Raw genomic sequence first — 17329 nt, 5'->3', positions numbered from 1 at the left:
ATCCTTCAGCATAATCTCCAAGCTAACTCTGATCTCCAAAATAAGTTGACCAATTTGCAAGCACAAATCCAAGCTTTTAAAATGTATTTGCAGGTTACTGATTCAAGTTCTAGAATTACATGTTGCAAAGGATAACAATGGAGGTTTCCCTTGATCCAGAGGATGATCCTTATGGTGGCCTATGTGCTACTGCAGTGGATCTGGAGCAGAAGCTTTATGCTGTTCAAGATGAAGACATTACTTCCTCTTTCATGATGCAATGGTGGTTCCTTGCTAGCAGCCATGACTTCTTGTTGGGCATTTGTATTCTCAGAAAAAGACTTTTTTTGTTGGAGGCAGTTGCTATATTTACTCAGATCTTTGGTTATTTTCTGCTGATGATTATCATCTAGCTGCTGTTGTTGATTTAATGGCAGCAGTGTCCTTATTGCTACTGGTACTATTATGTAGTTGCTGCTGTTCTCCAGCTGTTATTATATTTTTTTAACTGTGTATTATATGTTTTCTTATTCCAATAAAAAAAAAATTGATATGTTGACCAATTATAAAGAAATATGAACTTTTTTAAACACATTGTATGGTGTAAGAAAATCCTAGACTCTCACCCAATTATGGATAGATGGGAACTCATTGAAATGCAGTGCACGTACCTACTTTAGAGGAAATGCAATCCCGTTACCTATTTTCTTTCAGAATTTGTAATCTAACACAGCACATTGTAATGGATATTGCAAGCTGATGAATAAAGAACCTAAATAGAGGGATGTGTCTCTATTTGTGTGAATTTTTGCCCAAAACAGGTGTGAGCTTAAACATTTATTAATTTAATAAAGAAAAGCAATCCCAGATAGAGCGGTTGAAATAGAATACAAAATCATTGTTCATACATGATGGCATGGCCAGCCCAAGTTAGTATTCTACAAACTATCCTTACCAGCAAATGTGTGTATTAACCAACAAGGACAATACTCGTTAATTTATTGATGTAAACTATTTACTTGTTTAAACTATATCTAGATCAGTAATAAATAAGCACATTTCAAGTTGAGTGGGAAAAATGTTAATCGAAAGAGTTACTTATTTAATATCCATAAACATAGGTCATCTACTTTCCTCTGCACAATATTCAAGTTCATATTCATTGAGATGGTCTATGGAGTTTGTGCAATGTTTATTTACACGAGGAGCAACCTTTTTGCACTGGACACTCATTGCTTCTCAGGCAAAAGGGGTCAAATTCAAATAAATTTAAGGATTTTGTATCAGGTGGCATGCAAAGAATCATTTTGTTTTCTCTTACGACCCAAAACAGATGCCTTCTCCAATCTTGGGCCCTGAAGTCGCCACTTCTTAAAAGCTTTCATTGAATCGCGTGCTGCTTCAAACACTGCTCAAGAAAACAGAAAACTTAAAAGACACATAACTGATACCAATAACGAACTAATACCTCCTAGTGTCAATACTGATACAAATAACAAATATCCTGCCATAAACATTAATAAAGAGAACATAATCACCAGGGAAGGTCAACATAAACTGGAAATAAATATCTGCTTAGCAAAATTCATAGAACATTTTTCCATAGGTCTCTGTTATTTCTGAGATCCACTATCTTCTGATTTATAAGATGAGTGATAACCCAGGTGCCTCAGACAACTAAAAAATCGTAACAACCAATTTTTGGTGTTTGTAGCTGGTAATCATCAGAGGATATTCTCAGTCGTCAAGATGTGTGATTACCCAAGTGTATAAGACAGCTAAAAAACCATAACAACCAATATTCGATGTTTGCAGCTGGTGTTCATCAGAAGACATTCTGGGTCATCGCAACCTAAAATTCTAGCTATTTTAGAAAACATTCTAAGCAGGAATCATTGCAGAAATATGGGCTCTGTCCAGCTAGATATATCACATTTCTTTGAAAATAGAAGTAGAAGGCAACCTTCAAACCTTTTACCCCTGAAAGTTAACAACATTTAGAGCTAAATTCGGAACAAATTCTAGATTAAATAGAGGTATTTAAAAATTAAAAAATTATGGAGACTCTCTTAAGTTTTGTGCTGTGCTAGAACATACATGTTGGTCAAGCTCGCCCAGGACAGAGGATGATGACTCTATGGGCATTAACTACCTAAGTTGTTGCCTTCCAATGAAATTATGTTGATTGCTAATGTTATATAGGTTGTTACTTTGCAAAAAACAAAATATCAAACATCTTTGCTTAACTTACATTGGCTTTCCTCCCTTGTGAGAAGCTTCTGGGACTTTGATGTCAATGAAAAGGCTTCTCTATGAGCTTTGCAAAGAATATCTTGGTAACGCCCTCGAAATGTGTCAAGAAGGAAGGGCCCAACACTTTTATCTGAAACTCTACAAATTCAAAAGCATTGAAATAAGATTGGAGGACATAAGAGCATGTTTAAGTGCAGCCAACAACAAAAATATATATTAATGAAAACAAACATCACATAACAAATAAAGCAACTCATAAGTAGAAAATAAGTTCATGATTTTTCTACCCCTTGTGTTGATGTTTCATTATTGCTTCCAATGAAGTTTTACAACATCAAAATTCATTTTAGTGGGAAGATTACAATGTTCAATTTCAAAATCTGAATTAAAAGGACCTTTTCCCAATGTAGCAAAAAAACTGTTTATGAAATTCTTAACGTTAGAAATTGTCATCATTTTCCAGAAACAAGGCTTTTTTACTTCCCTTTCAGCAAATTTGAACAAGAAATGAAAACATTTGAAGCAAGAATTACACAATTAAGGAGACAGCTTAGCACAAAAACATTAATGACATTCCAGACATAATGATAAATTGATAATAGTATCAAATAACTTACAAAGGTGCAATTTTGCACCCTAACTCATAAAAGTAGGGGCATCGACTTCTCAGGTTGACACAACCAGGATCAGCTTTTATTTCCTTCTTAATCCTGCTCCACAGAACAAAAATACATTAGGAAATAAGTTTTCAAATGTATAACATATGGGTATGAATTGGATCAGAAGAAAGGATTTGATTTAAATAAATTACTGGCATTTTTATCACATTGCCATTCTGGCATATTAGAAGGCATTCATCTTAGATCACATAAATGAACTGCATATCTTTACGAATTAGATCAAGCTTCATGTTCTTCTAATATTTGGTTACAGGCATTACATAGAGACTAACCAAATTGATTTCTTCACAAAAGGCAAAAATAAAGAAAAAAAAATCTATAAATCATTTTGCTTCAGATTCTTCATGGTCACAATTATTAATTTTCCCCAAATATTTATCTTGCTCAGATTCATTTAAAAAATCTCAACTATGTTGCATATCTTTTGATGTTTGTTAGAATATAGTACTTCCTAGAAACTGCTACATCCTCCCCGTATTACTTTTTATATCCCTCACCCTCTCAAACTCCTTCATAGGATGGGTCAAAAGGAGAGCAACGGCTTCTTTAACATAATCAAAAATCTTCCTCTTTTCGAACAACAATATCCATGTTCTTTCTTCTTAGTGATTATTTTTATATGGGATTTTTACCCTGATTGTGCAGTTTCCCTGCCTTTTCTGGTTCAGTTTTTCCCTATGATTTTGCAGTGATCTTGGCTTTTTTTGTTCTCTGAGCTTTTGATCATGATTTATGCCTTATGGACCACAATTTCTATTCTCGAGAAGCTTTAGCATCTTAATTACTTGTATTTTCTGTGTTTGCTTGCCCTGTGGTTTCAGCATTGAAGACGTGACTGTGCCTAGGACCATCCTCAAGGCATGACTAGGAAGGTATGTAGACTAATAATAAAACATTTGAAATGCAAAAAACATTTCTTGGGAATAAGAATGCATTCAGCTGATAAATAGAATATTTTAGAGGAAACAACATAACCCTAATTCATATAGTTGCAAAAATTGTAATGGACTACAAGCATTTTTACCTTTGCTATCACATGACAAGTAGTGCTTTATAAGTACAAAATTAAAAATAAACCAAGTCACGGCACAAATACATTCAAACCTAAATGAATTCATAACAGATGGCAAGTACCAATTCATAAAGGTAATGAAATCAAGCAATTTAATGACATTGACGTACTAAGCTCATCAAAGTTGTCACACTTGTTCCAGTAACTATAGATACAGAGGCAATTTCAGATGGAGCAGTAAATCCATTAAACATTTTAGATAATTCTTGGCTGCAAGGACAATAAAATTGTTATATAAAGATTTTTTTAAATTGCAAGACTGCACAATTCAAGTGCTGCATCTCTTTTTGTCGAACTTTTGCTTAAAAAATATACCAATTTCAAATTAATTATTTCAATGTTATCATAGATATAGTAACTGTATTGATCAACTTACAATACTTAATTTTGTGCAGCCATGTCTTGGCAAGAGTTGGGTTGAATTGCTTTCAGTCAGAGCGATTGAGATCACTACTAACCTCTCTTACCGCATAGCAGAAGCCAATACTTTCAATTAAAGTCTACCTCCTATATAATGTTCATCACTTACATTTCCTTTGAAGTAAATTCTATTTCCCATTATTTGGTGTACATATGATGTGTAGATCAGATACTTTAGCAGCATAAGCTATAGTGACCATTGTGCAAACAAAACGTCTTTCGAATCTACTTGGAATATAGCAGTTCACGTTTTGTTGGTGTACATAGATTATAGTTTCATCAATTTTCTGGTGTGGACACAATGCAAGTCATTTTAGTTATGGCTGCCAGTGAGTTCCAAAGAAACAATTGAATTATTTCAGTCCATATTTTAATGAAGTAGGAACGGTCCCCTGGGAAAATATTTCAATTAGACAATCAATGCCAATTCCCAAAATATAGTTATCATGTCAGCAAATAATGCAAGCTATACTTTATCAGAGCTAGTCTGTTCCCTTGCCAAAAGCTTTTTGTTTGTTTTCCTGAAGCCTGTTCTTAGCAAGATGCCAAGAGGTTCGCAGTAGTCCTCTAAACCAGATCAATAAATAAATTATCAACAAACCTAAGCAATTATGTCACCAATTTCTCCTTATTCTCTTTGTACTTGAAAGTGCTAGGGAAATAATATTAGAACTGTAACTCTTAATTTATAATGTTTTGCTTTTATTGGAAGCCAAGTTCAAATTACCTAATATAAGTTTCGCAACTTTTAATATATGAACTATTTAATTGACTCCTTACCCTTGAAAAACACTTAGTTCATTTTCAAGGGGCTTATTATCAGATAGAGGTTGGAAGTAGTCCTATCAATCAGAATAATAAATAAATAATCAAAAATGTTTAACTGATGATGTCACCAACCTGCCCTCACACCCTGGCACTAGTTTCAAATGCTTAGAATGAATGTTGAGATCCCAGGCCTCCCTCAGCACTTCTCTTTGTAGAAGCTAGTGCTTTCAAGCGTTGAAGATTCTGTTTTTATTGAGGAAATTCACATTAATTTCCACTACTTAAAACTCCATGTAATGTTGAAACGATGGATTTCTTAGCGTCTGAGTCTTCTCTTTCCCACACAGGCTAGGATTTATCCTAGCCATGTGTTTTTCTTTACTGGTGCTGCAATTGGGGACTGTGACGGGGGCATTTGGCTGAGGCTGTATGGGGCTGAGGGTAGTGCTGCTTCTTGGTGAAGCTTAGAGCTTTTTTGGCATGTTTTTAGCAGATTGTGGATGGTTTTGGCCCTGAGTTGCTGTGTTTGGACCATTTCCGGTTCTTTTCCCTGCAGCTGGTAAAGATTGTGTTTGCCTTGGCCTCTGCAAAGCTTGGTTTTGGGACAAGGCGGAGCTTATATCCCCATATGTTGCTTTGCATTTTTTAAGCTTTTGGGTGGTTATCGATTTGGGTTTCGATCATGGGCTCCTTGATTTTTTTCTTTTTCCTTCAGTGGGGTTTTGCATGGCCCTACCTAGAGATTCTTCTCAAGCACAGAGTCTTTCTTTCAAAGATGTTCTGGTTGGGGGAAGCTCAACACCAACCATGCAAGCAAACCCTAGTATGGGGATAAATAAGGCTGTAATCGGGGAAAGCTCTTTTCAAAATAGAGATTTTCAGCCTTTGAAGGAGAATGGATACCTTGCAAGGAGTGAACGCGGGTTTTTTTTTTTAGCAACTTGCTACCTGGGGGTAGCTACCATTCGATTCATTCAAAAACATTACATATTAAGCACACACAGAGAACAGCAGAGTCGGAATAGCCTCTATGACTTCTTGCGTTCTTTCAATCTGTTCAGAGGGGAATAGACTCTCGTTTTCAAACATCATATATTCATAGGTCTCAAGATTGTTGCTACAAATACCATCCCTCAATACTTTGATCATGTCAATTTTGTTGCCATCAGCAAGAAGATCCTCCACAAGAAAAGCATCTGCAACCAGACCAAAATATGCTATGGGATTCAGCTCCCTCAAAGCATCCACTGCAACTTCTTGCAACCCGGGCACCACCATTCTCCTAATAGCTCTCTCTGTAGCATAAAAAATCTCTAGTGGTGCAAGCTATGTTATAGACAAAGTGCTCCAAAAGAACTCCATTGTGAGAATGATCTCCAAACAGACGCTTCTCCCCAATAATCTTCTTCACAACCTCCTCTTCCACATCACCATTCTGCACAAAAACCTCCTTGAGCTGCTCTGCAATGGAGCCTTGATCACATGCACAACCACACTGTAGAATCATGATAAATTTTGTTGAACCCGCAAAGCCCGCCATGATCTACTCGTTATTCTACATATGAGTTTATTGGGCCCTGTTTAAATAAAGCCACCATTCTGCGAGCAATGATAACCACAGGGATTACCAAATCCAATTTGTAGGCAAGAGATCTTAGGATCGCACAAAGTAGATCCTCCGGCACCCAAATGTCAATTTTATGTCAATCACGTTGGACGGATATATCCCATGAGCCTGTTTCGGCAACAACCAAGGACAGATCGTCCCAACTAGCTGCAGAGTCGGAAATAATCTCCGAGATATCCTGATCAATGGCACAATTAGAGAGGAAGTCAGCATCTCTATTGACTTCCCAATACACGTGCTTAATGGAGAAGTCCATATCTTTAAGTTTCTCCCAAATCCGACCAAGCCACATTTATGATTTCCAACTGGGGGCAGAATTAGAAATAAGCACCCGAATGACATTGAAAGAATCGCCCTTTTTCTCAATCAACTTTGTATTTAGATGCTCACAAATGCCCACCTCTATATTGCTTAGAACAAAATGGAGTGGGGATTCCTTATTGTTAAAAATAAGAAACACAGGTTTGTGCTTGTGATTCAACTTGATATTGTGGAGGATGTCAATTATTTAACCAATCACAACTTGATTTGTAAGTTCATGGGGATTCAGGTGTCATTACCCTTTTTGGAATCATGGGCTCGTCACACATGGAATCCAAAAGTCGAAACGGAGGTGATGTTGGCGGCCAATAGCTATTTTCTTGTGGTCTTTTCAAGCATTTCAAATAGAAATAGAGCTTTTGAAGGAGGGCCTTACTTTAATAATCAAGTTGGGTTTTTCATTAAACCGTGGGAAGTAGGATTCAACCCTACAAAGGAGCTTCCATCTAGGGTTCCAGTTTGGGTATGGCTTCCGAGGTTCCTGTTGGAATTTTACAAACACGACATTCTTCGCTCGGCTACACTACTGCTTGGAAAACCTGTGAGCTCGTCGTAGCAAATTATGCACAAAAAAGTAATCAATTATGCTCGTGTCTGTATTGAATTGATTTAAGCCAGCCATCACCAAGTTATATGGAAATTCGGTTGGGATCCACTTCAAGGATCCAACATATTGACTATGAAACTATCCTATTTCGTTGTTGGATTTGTCATGAATATGGGCATTTACAACGGATGTGCCTGAAAGCTAACCCTATAAGGACCTCAAGTAATGGGTTGTCTCACCCACTACCTAAACAGGATAAAGGAAAAGCAACTGTGGTGGAAGATAAAGAGAGTTTTATCCCAATCAAGGTCCTAAATGAGGGAAGAGGGTAGAAGAGAACTTTGAAGGATAAGCAGAATGATGAGTTTTTTTAATAGATTTGATGCTCTAAAAGATTTAGGTCAGTTTGAAGAGAATGCCATATGAATGCCTATTGGCCAAGATCCTATGGGGGTGGAACAAATAGTTGTAGAGAATGACGACATTTGCCCTATTGGTTCACAAGTTGGAGGCCTAGATTCCCAAATCGATACAGATATTCCCTTGTTGACTTCTAGCATGGTAGAGACAAGTGGGTGCAAAGAAGTGAACAATGGCTCAAGTTTGGTTAGTATTGCAGCTAATGTAGAAAAGGATGTCCAAGATATTGGAAAAAGTAAGGGAACCCTGCCTACCTTGGGGTTACAACAAAAGACTCCCAAAAAGGGTGTTCCTGATAAGGCTCCTAAGGTGGGTAGTTAAAAGGATTAAGAGAAAGTGAAATCAATTCGTGAGACTTTGGTTGAGTTTGGATCAATGAAAGCCATTGATTCACACTTCTCTTCATCTCAAAAATGATAGTTCTCTCATGGAATCTAATAGATTTCAATAGCATCCCTAAACAAAAGGCTATTCAAGATTTTGTCAAATTTCATTCTCCAAATGTTGTCTTCATTCATGAGATTAAGATGTCTATGGAAGGTATGGTGACTTTGGCTTCCAAGATTTGGGCTAGAGGCCAATTGCAGTACATTGGGCTCAAGACAATTCAAGTGATGTTGCTTGTCTCTAGGACCCTTGCAAAGTTACTCCAATGTGGTGGATCTCTAGTAGATCTTCTTTGTCTATGGTTGCCTCAAGTTTGGAATCTGGTGAAGTCAATCTCCTTAACAATGTTTATGCTCTCACTAATCTTTAGTCCTCGCTCTGATCCCACATCAAGATGCTTAGATCCCTAGCTCCTTATCTTCCTTGGGTCCTCGCAAGGGATTTCAATGTAGTTTCTAGTATGGAGGAAAAGAGGGGAGGCTCTAGTAGGCTTGAGCATTCTTCCAAGCTCCTGAGGGGGAATGTTCATTTTTTGAACTTGCCATCTAATGGCTTGTTTACTTGGAATAATAGGAGGTGGGGTGTTGAGGCTATCTATGAGGCGCTAGTTAAGTTCCTTATGTCTAATTTTTGGATTGGAAATAGATGGTCCACCAACCCAAAGATTCTTGATTGGAAAGGCTCAAACCATTAGCCAATCATATTTTAAACTTCTCTCTTCAATTCTTCTTTCAAATTCCAACTTATGTGTCTTCAAGACTCTTCTTTACAAGAGTTTATTTCAGAATGGTGGGTAAAAGGGAAACCTACATTTAGTATAACTATGTACTCGTTTATCAAGAGGTTTCAATATGTTAAGTTCATGCTAAAAAGATGGAATATGCAGCACTTTGGTAATGTTTTTATGGCTAAAGCAAATGCCCAATCTTGTCTAGATGACATTACTGGTCAAATTCGAGATCAAGGCTTAACAGAGGAATCCATTGTATTAGAGGCAGCTCCCATGAAAGAATCGGAGGAATACAAGTTGTAAGAAGAAATCTTTTCAAAGTAGAAGAATCGTATTGATTGGTTATAGGGAGGAGATAGAAACACTGCTTTTTTCCGTAACATTGTTAAGGATAAGGAGGCAAGGGAACCTCATTTCCTCTCTCAAATCATCTGATGGGAATCATTACTCTTCTTACAGGGCAATTTCAAGTCAAATCACTTGCTACCACTCCGCTCTGTTTACTGAAGAAACTCCTCTGGCAAAGGAGGATCTTATTTTGGAGTGTATTCCCTCGTTTGTTTCCAATGGGATGAATGATTTGTTGACCAAACCTATCACTTTGGATGAACTAGAGGGGATTGTGTTTCAAATTAAGAAGGGGAAAGCCCCTAGTCCGGATGATTTTTTTAGTTGAGTTTTACCAACAGTTTTGGGATATTCTCAAGCTGGATCTTCTATAGGTGCTTTTAGAATCCCAAAAGAGTAAGCAAATGTTAAGAGCCATGAATGTTACATTCCATGCCCTTATCCCAAAAAGAGGAACCGATTCTTTGGACCTCTTTAGACCTATAGCCTTATGAAATGTAGTCTACAAAATTATTACTAAGCTGATTGTAGAGAGAGTTAAACCGTGGCTTCGTTCTTTAATTTCAGAGGAGCAACGAGATTTTGTTGCTAGTAGGCAAATTTTGGATGGGGTTGTTGTAGCTGAGGCTATTCATTCCATGGCACCCTCCAAGTAGAAGGCTTATGTTTATCGAGTTGGATACTACCAAAGCCTATGATCGTGTCAATAGGAGATTTTTGCACAAGGTTTTTAAGGCTTTTGAGTTCGACAATGAGTGGATCAGATGGGTCATGAGTTGTGTCACCTCCTTCTCTTTCTCTATTCTCATTAATTTTGAGCCCTTTGGAGCTTCTCGAGGCCTTCGCCAAAAAGATCCTCTTTCACCATATTTATTTATTCTAATGGCTAAAGGCTTAGGGAGACTTATCAAATCTCATGTGAGGCAAGGGTTGAGTCAAGACTACAGTTGGGGTAATAGCTTGCTTCCCCACTCCCATTTACAGTTTGTGGATGATATTGTTTTCATGGGCTTAGCAAGAGTGAATGAAGCTGTCAATTTAAGGAGGACTTTGGATATTTACTTGGCAACTTTTGGTTAAAAGATTAACGAGCGCAAATCCTTTGTTTTCTTTTGTAATACTCCTAATCTTATTCAGACCAAGATTGCTCGGATTCTTAGATTTCAGATCGGTGCTCTTCCCTTTGTGTATCTAGGTATCCCTATTGCTATGGGCTTGTTGCATAGTAGGTTTTGGCAAGGTGTTTTAGATAAGCTCCAAAAAAGAGTTTCTCATTGGACATGTTGTGACGTTTTCACACATCGCCCCATTGCAAATGGGGACCCCCTGTTTTTTAGGCCCTCCCGGTTTTTGGGCTTGCGTTTTTGTGGTCTTTTCGCAACAGTCTTGTCAATCTATCCGCTTTGCAAGTGTTTGGGGGTCATATTCATTAAATTTGCTTTTTGTTTGAGCGATTTCGGCTAAGTCTAGGACTCGTTTTGTGAATTTTAGGGTTTCTGCCTTCTGTCCTAGATTTTAGGGGGTTTCTGTTAGGGTTTTGAAAAAACTGAACATACGATTGGAATCAAGACCCTTCAAGGGACCTCCCAGTAAAATTTGAGCCCAAACGGAGCAACTTTCTATTTTTAGAAAGTCCCTATTTTTTAGGGATTTTTTCGAGTCCCAGAATGTCACCATTTTGCCAAAAATCAAACTTACTATTTTTAGTAAGTTTCTATTTATAGTAAGTCATTCTTGCGTCTTGTTTTAGGCTCTAACTCTGACATTTTGGAAAGTTTCTATTTCGGGAAAGTCTATTTGTGGCAGGATCAAGCTAGCAGACAGCGAAGAATCAACATGCACAATCACTTCTAAATCTGGAAAGTTGAAAGCAGACAGGCAAGGGTCTAAAATGGCTAAGTATGAGAATCATCCCTGAAGTGGAAGGCACAAAATTCTTCTAAGTCAGGAAAATCCACCTTCAAAATCCCAAAGTGGCATCTCAGCACAGACAGTGGTCAAAATTTGGCCAAGTTTGGATCTCCTATTCCAGAAGAGGAAAGCAAGCTTGATCATCCAAGTCCAGAAATTCACATCAATCCACCAATGTCATCCTGATCCGAAAATGGCCTGAAATTTGACTAAGTTTGGAAATTTGGAAGATCTTCCAAAATCCAGAATTTGCATTATGATTCCTATGGACCTGAAACCACTCTCAAACATCCTGACAATATATATGAAATATAACTTAAAGTATAAGAAAGGAAAAAGACATTGAAGATGCCACTTATACTTAAATGTTATATTTCATATATATATCCTAACGAAGAGCCTGAAATGATGGAAAAATCCATGAATCCATGAACGTGGTGAAAATGCGCCCAAGACTAGGCTGGGGCGCTGAATTGAAGATGCCATTCACAAGTGCAATAATCCACCTCTCCATGGACAGAGCCAAAATGCGCCCAAGTCAAGGTTGGGGCGCTAAAACTAAGAATGAATTCACAAGTGCAATAATCCACCTCTCCATGGACAGAGCCAAAATGCGCCCAAGTCAGGGCTGGGGCGCTAAAACCAAGAATGAATTCACAAGTGCAATAATCCACCTCTCCGTGGACAGAGCCAAAATGCGCCTAGGTCTCAGCTGGGGTGCTGAATCCAAGAAGTCATTCACAAAGAGAAAATTCATGAATCCTTGGCGTGGTAAAAAAATTTCGTCCAAGCAAAGAATTTAAAATTTTGCCTAAGGCACAGAATCCAAGGAGTCAAGGACAAATAAAAAGAAGAATTCCCCTCGAGCGAATTTTCAGTTATGCTATTTTTAGACATCAAATCCCGGCCAAATATGGAAATTTTTATAGATTTAGAATCGAGGTGAAATTCTTCATCCAATGAACCTGGCTCCTAAATTTTAGGAGGATCCCTAAAAATAGGGATGTTGAAAAGGAGACATGTGAAAATTTGGATAAGTATTGGAAATTCCTTCCTTCAGGACATATTTCCAGGAAAGATGAAAAATTGACTAAGTGTTGGAAATTCCTTCCTTCACGACAGAATTCCAAGAAAGATGAAAATTTGGCTAAGTATTGGAAATTCCTTCCTTCAGGACAAAATTCCAAGCAAGGAAGAAATACACCCAAGGATGAATTGAACATAAAATTTCTAAGGCAAGGAAGGAATCAGGGATGAACTGAACAAGAAATTTCCCCTCCAGGGAAAAATTTGAAAAATCCATTCTCGGGCATCAAATCATATCCAAATTTCAAAAGTTTTACAGATTTGGATTCGTAGGAGGATTTTCTCTCTCCTGGACCGTGGAACCCTAATTTGGAAATTTTCCTAAAAAATAGGAAATGTGTAGAATCGATGAAAAACCTTCTTCAAGCAAGGAAAGTTGAGAAGACTTCAAGAAAATTCTTCCTGAATCGAATTTTCCCTCTCCAACAATTCCAGATGTGCGGGAGCGGATATACGATGGCAAAGTCCATTTGCATGGCAAGGATCTATTGAACGCATGGTAGTATGGTGGCGCATTCATTGCCAGAATATTTGACCAAATGGCAACCCGATCATTGCATGTTGAATTTATGGCAGATTCCTTTTGCATGCAGTCGCCGAATGTGGAAATGATGGATCATTTATGACATAATGGGGTGATTTTTGCATGGATGAATATCCAACGCGTGTTGGGCGAATTTGAAGGAGGTGGTGCATTTAATGCACAATGGATGCTGTTTTGGGTACTTTTGAATTAATTGTATATGAGCATGATGGGTTATTAATTGGAGATTCCCACCTTGTTGCATCATGTGTGGAGAATCTTTTGGGCAAACCCTAATTAGGGTTTTGCATGTAGCCAGAGCTTGAAGCCTATATAAGGGGTGACCCTCGTCATTTGGAAAGAGAGGGAGCTTTGTATGAAATTGTTGCGATCAGTTTTTGAGAAAATAATAGTGAAACATTGTTCTCTGATGGTGTCCACTTGAGTTATTTTTTCAAAACTTGCATGGTTTCACCTTCCTCACTTAGATTAGAAGTAGTAAAGTGCTTTGATTTCAATGAAGAATGTAATGGTGTCTGATGAATTTCCATGGTTCATACTTTTTGTATCTGGCTGATTGTAAGTTGCAGTGTAAAGTTAGCCTGAGCTACTAAACTTGTGCTAAGTTCGGTTGTGGATAGTCGTTTGGATTGCACCGTTTTGGGTATTCAAATGCACTTTCTTGATTTGAAAATCCTTCGATATCCTCAAAAGATTGCACCGGTTCTTGCGGAGTTGTAGTTGAACTTGGGGAAGCAGAGCTTGGTTTATTTGAAATTTGTCCACCAGAGCACTATTCATTGTTATCACTGCCCTTAGGAGTAGATTTAGATCCTTCTGAACCCTTTCCCTTTTCTTTCAGTTCATTTTAGTCCGTTCGAAGTAGCAGCATCGCAGAATTGTCATATCCGATGATGGAGTTCCAGCCACAACAAAGAAGTGAAAGAATGATGCAAACGTAAGGCCCCTTGGATTACCAACAAACGCATCAGCCAACTGAGTCACGTCCACGCATTGAAGGAACCTTGGAGTCGATTGTTTGAACTTCTTGCAATCTTAGCATACAATCGCACTTTGATCAAGAGAGAGTGAAGTGACCGTTAGGCAACTTTATTCTGTGTTAGACGCGGTCATAAAAAACACGTCAACGGGACCTACAGGTGGCTCTCTACTGCTAGGAGTAGCTCTTCTAAAGTCGGTGATTCGAACTCTTACATTAGACAAGTAATTTGTCCAAGCGGCTCCTTCAAGCTTCATCCATGAGTTCAATGCCCTCTCCCAACAATTCTTATGGGCTAGTAATTTGTTATCTAAGAAATGGAGTTCAATCAAGTGGGATTATGTTTTGTTAGCCTCATTTTCAAACAAGTAAAAATTTAAACTTTCATGTCAAAATCATTGAATTAATAGCCTCTTGGTCATAAATATCCTTGGTCATCCCAAGATGTTAAATATCTCACCATGAAGGAGAAAAATCACTTCAATTTAGCCGAAGGCCTTGCAAAGTGTTGAAAATTGGCCGTATGATTAATATCCAATTCACTTTCAAATTTGAAACTCTCTCCACTCAAAACCAGAAGTTGCATCAAACTTACCAAATGCCCAAGATGATGTCGGTGAAGTTGGCCAAAAGATAAATAGGCCGAATACAAATATGAGCAACCAACTTTAAAATTTGAGCCGACAAGCAAAGCAATGCGTTTAAAGCAAAGTTTAAATTGGTGGTTGTCGGCAACTTATGTTTTCTCCTTAAGTCACCGATGAAGTTGAGATTAGTTTCAAACACTCTAATCATCCCATTATCCACCTTAACCAGCAGCTTTCTTCGTGGATCGATATGGGCAATGCTAGTTGGCGAATATAATCAATCTTATCGAATAAATAGCGAAATTATCAAGTCATTGGCCAATTGGCTAAAGTAATAAAGTGATCGATACACTTGAAGTTTCATTCTCATCGGCAACATAGGAGAGTTTTGAAAGATGACAAAACCTGCATCGGTTTTGTTTTAACCTCCTAGTTGGCAAAGGTGACTCAGCATGTTCTCCACGATAGACATGCCATAACTCAAGTTAGTTTTAAATAACTACTTCTTAGAGCTCAAAGCGAATTGTTTAGTATGCCATGCGTCTCATTCTTTATGCAACTCCAGTTACAAGCGAATGGCAAAAAAGAATTACGTAACTTCGAGCTGGAGAAAAGAGCCCAGCACTCTACAGATTTCTAAAGAAATATATTGGTCACCAGCGAATATGGAAAAGAATAGACTCAACATATGCATGCAAGAAAGCTGAAGGTTCATGCCCATCCTCTCCTCCACGGAAAAGGAGAGATTTGCTGAAGGTGAGTGTGTCAATGTAACTATTCAAGGTTGAAGCTAAGTTGTGCAGTCGGTTTTCCACAAATAACATCTCATGGCATTTTCAGTGCACAAGATGGATTTGTTGAAGATGCTATATGAAACTTTCAAGCAAATGCAGTTCGCAAACTTAGAACCGAATTCCACGACCTTGACCGCCATCCTCCCTGCTTGAGCAGAATGGAAGCTTTCGAACAAGTTATGGGCTTCCATCAAAGTGCCTCAAATCGATGTCACCACATGGACTTCAACAATTTCCAAGATATACACAAATCAATGTGTTGTAAAGACATTAGAAACTTTCGATCAAATGCAATTCAATTATTTTGTTATGCTATTTAGACCAGTGGTGGTTGTATGGATGTGTTTTTCCAAGTACAAACAATATGAGAAATAGAATTGCAATACTATAACAATGCACAATTTATATCGCATATCCAGAAATAGCAAATGGATTGCCATCAAGACATATCGTAGAGTACATTATTGTCAGATATTAGAGTTGAAAATGTACAAGCGAGCGCAAAGATGAATTCACTATCTTTTTCACATTCTCCATGATGTGAATGTGCAAGCATAGACAAGTGCAGGAACTGTTCGACAAAATGCCTGAAGAGAATGTCATCCCATGAAATAATTGCAGAATGTGTACAACATGGATTTTGCAAGGAAGTTCTTGATTTGAATTAATGAAGCACCCTCGAACACCTTCTGACAATTGAAGTGCAAAATTGAAAATGAATGCAATCACATTCCTTTAAGAATGAGAACATACTGGAGAGTTGGTATATCATATGTGCCATAAATTTAAGAAATTTAGCACCTTTTTGTCAAACGTAAAGGTTCCAATATCCTATTGAGTGCATATGTGAAACTCACAAGGATGCTCTGATGTTGATGATACATTTGTTATAGTAACGGTGTCAATGCATAAAATCAAGGAACATGGAATTCAACTTTTCTAAACATGAATTTGATGGGGAATGTGAAGGCCAAAACAGTGAAAACACCTTGAATGTAAATGATCGAATACCTATTTTAAAGAATGGCCTGAAGTGAAGATTTAAAGATGTCTCTTGCAGCTATGTATGAAAATGGGACATATTGGTCATGTTTTGAAAAGTCTTAAAAAGTGAAGGTACCTTTAAGTTTATTCAATGGGATAAATTTATTCAATGGGACAAAGAAGTAGAATTGGTTTGCTCCTAATGAGAAGACATTTGATACTTTAATGTGTGTCTAAGGAAGTTTATGTCATGGAAGGATTATGACTAATGATGTCCTAGTAGGTTTTCTTGTTGTTGTGCGGGTTATTCTTTTAGATGGATCATATCATGATGTCAGTTATGATGAATTGGATTTTCATTTTGTGGCTTGTGGTGCTTTTGGGGAAGGAATGGAAATGCAAGTCCAAAATTGCAAAGCTACGAAAGGTTGATATTTGATTCCACAAAAGGGAGCAACTTTCCAAGTTGGAGTTGAAGTGGATTTCCTCCAAAAACAAGTTCTTCATGATTGCAAGAAGACACATTGCCACGTCAATGAAGCCGATATCTTATTGTCCTTTTGATGTTATGAGTTTCAAATTCTCATTGATAAAAGTGACTTATGTCACTTATTGTAACTAAAGTTAGAGACTTGTGGGCTTCATCTTTGTAAAGTTAGGATAATACTAACTTGTCTTGCAAATAGGTGGTTATTATATGTGATAAATTAGGTAGTTTTCCTAAGTGGTTACCTTAGGTGGTTACCCTAAGTAGCTGCGAGGTAGTTATTACAAGTGATCACTTGGATAGTTATTTTAAGAATTTATCCTAAATGGATTAACTAGGTAGTTTTTCTAAGTTAGTTGACCTAACTTGTTTCCAAAAGGTAGTTATTTGAAGTCGTCACTTAGG

At 37.6% G+C, this 17329-nt stretch overlaps 1 protein-coding gene across 2 annotated transcripts in view; it reads right to left on the bottom strand.

Annotated features, from left to right (window-relative positions):
* Positions 1-1060: 1060 nt before the first annotated feature.
* Positions 1061-17329, bottom strand: part of LOC131055450 (DNA replication complex GINS protein PSF3) — a 48533-nt gene continuing 32264 nt past the window's right edge. For both annotated transcript variants that reach the window (XM_057989939.2, XM_057989938.2), the window contains 3 exons: positions 2850-2942; positions 2231-2370; positions 1061-1387 (listed from right to left, as the gene is read on the bottom strand). In XM_057989939.2, coding sequence (XP_057845922.2) covers positions 1263-1387; positions 2231-2370; positions 2850-2942 — 358 coding nt within the window. In that variant the 3' untranslated portion in view covers positions 1061-1262. The remainder of the gene's footprint in view (positions 1388-2230; positions 2371-2849; positions 2943-17329) is intronic.

The sequence above is a fragment of the Cryptomeria japonica genome, chromosome 10 (genome assembly GCF_030272615.1).
Source record: "Cryptomeria japonica chromosome 10, Sugi_1.0, whole genome shotgun sequence".
Lineage (NCBI taxonomy): Eukaryota > Viridiplantae > Streptophyta > Pinopsida > Cupressales > Cupressaceae > Cryptomeria > Cryptomeria japonica.
Note: the sequence above shows the minus strand (reverse complement) of the source record. Positions and strands in the feature narration are given on the sequence as shown.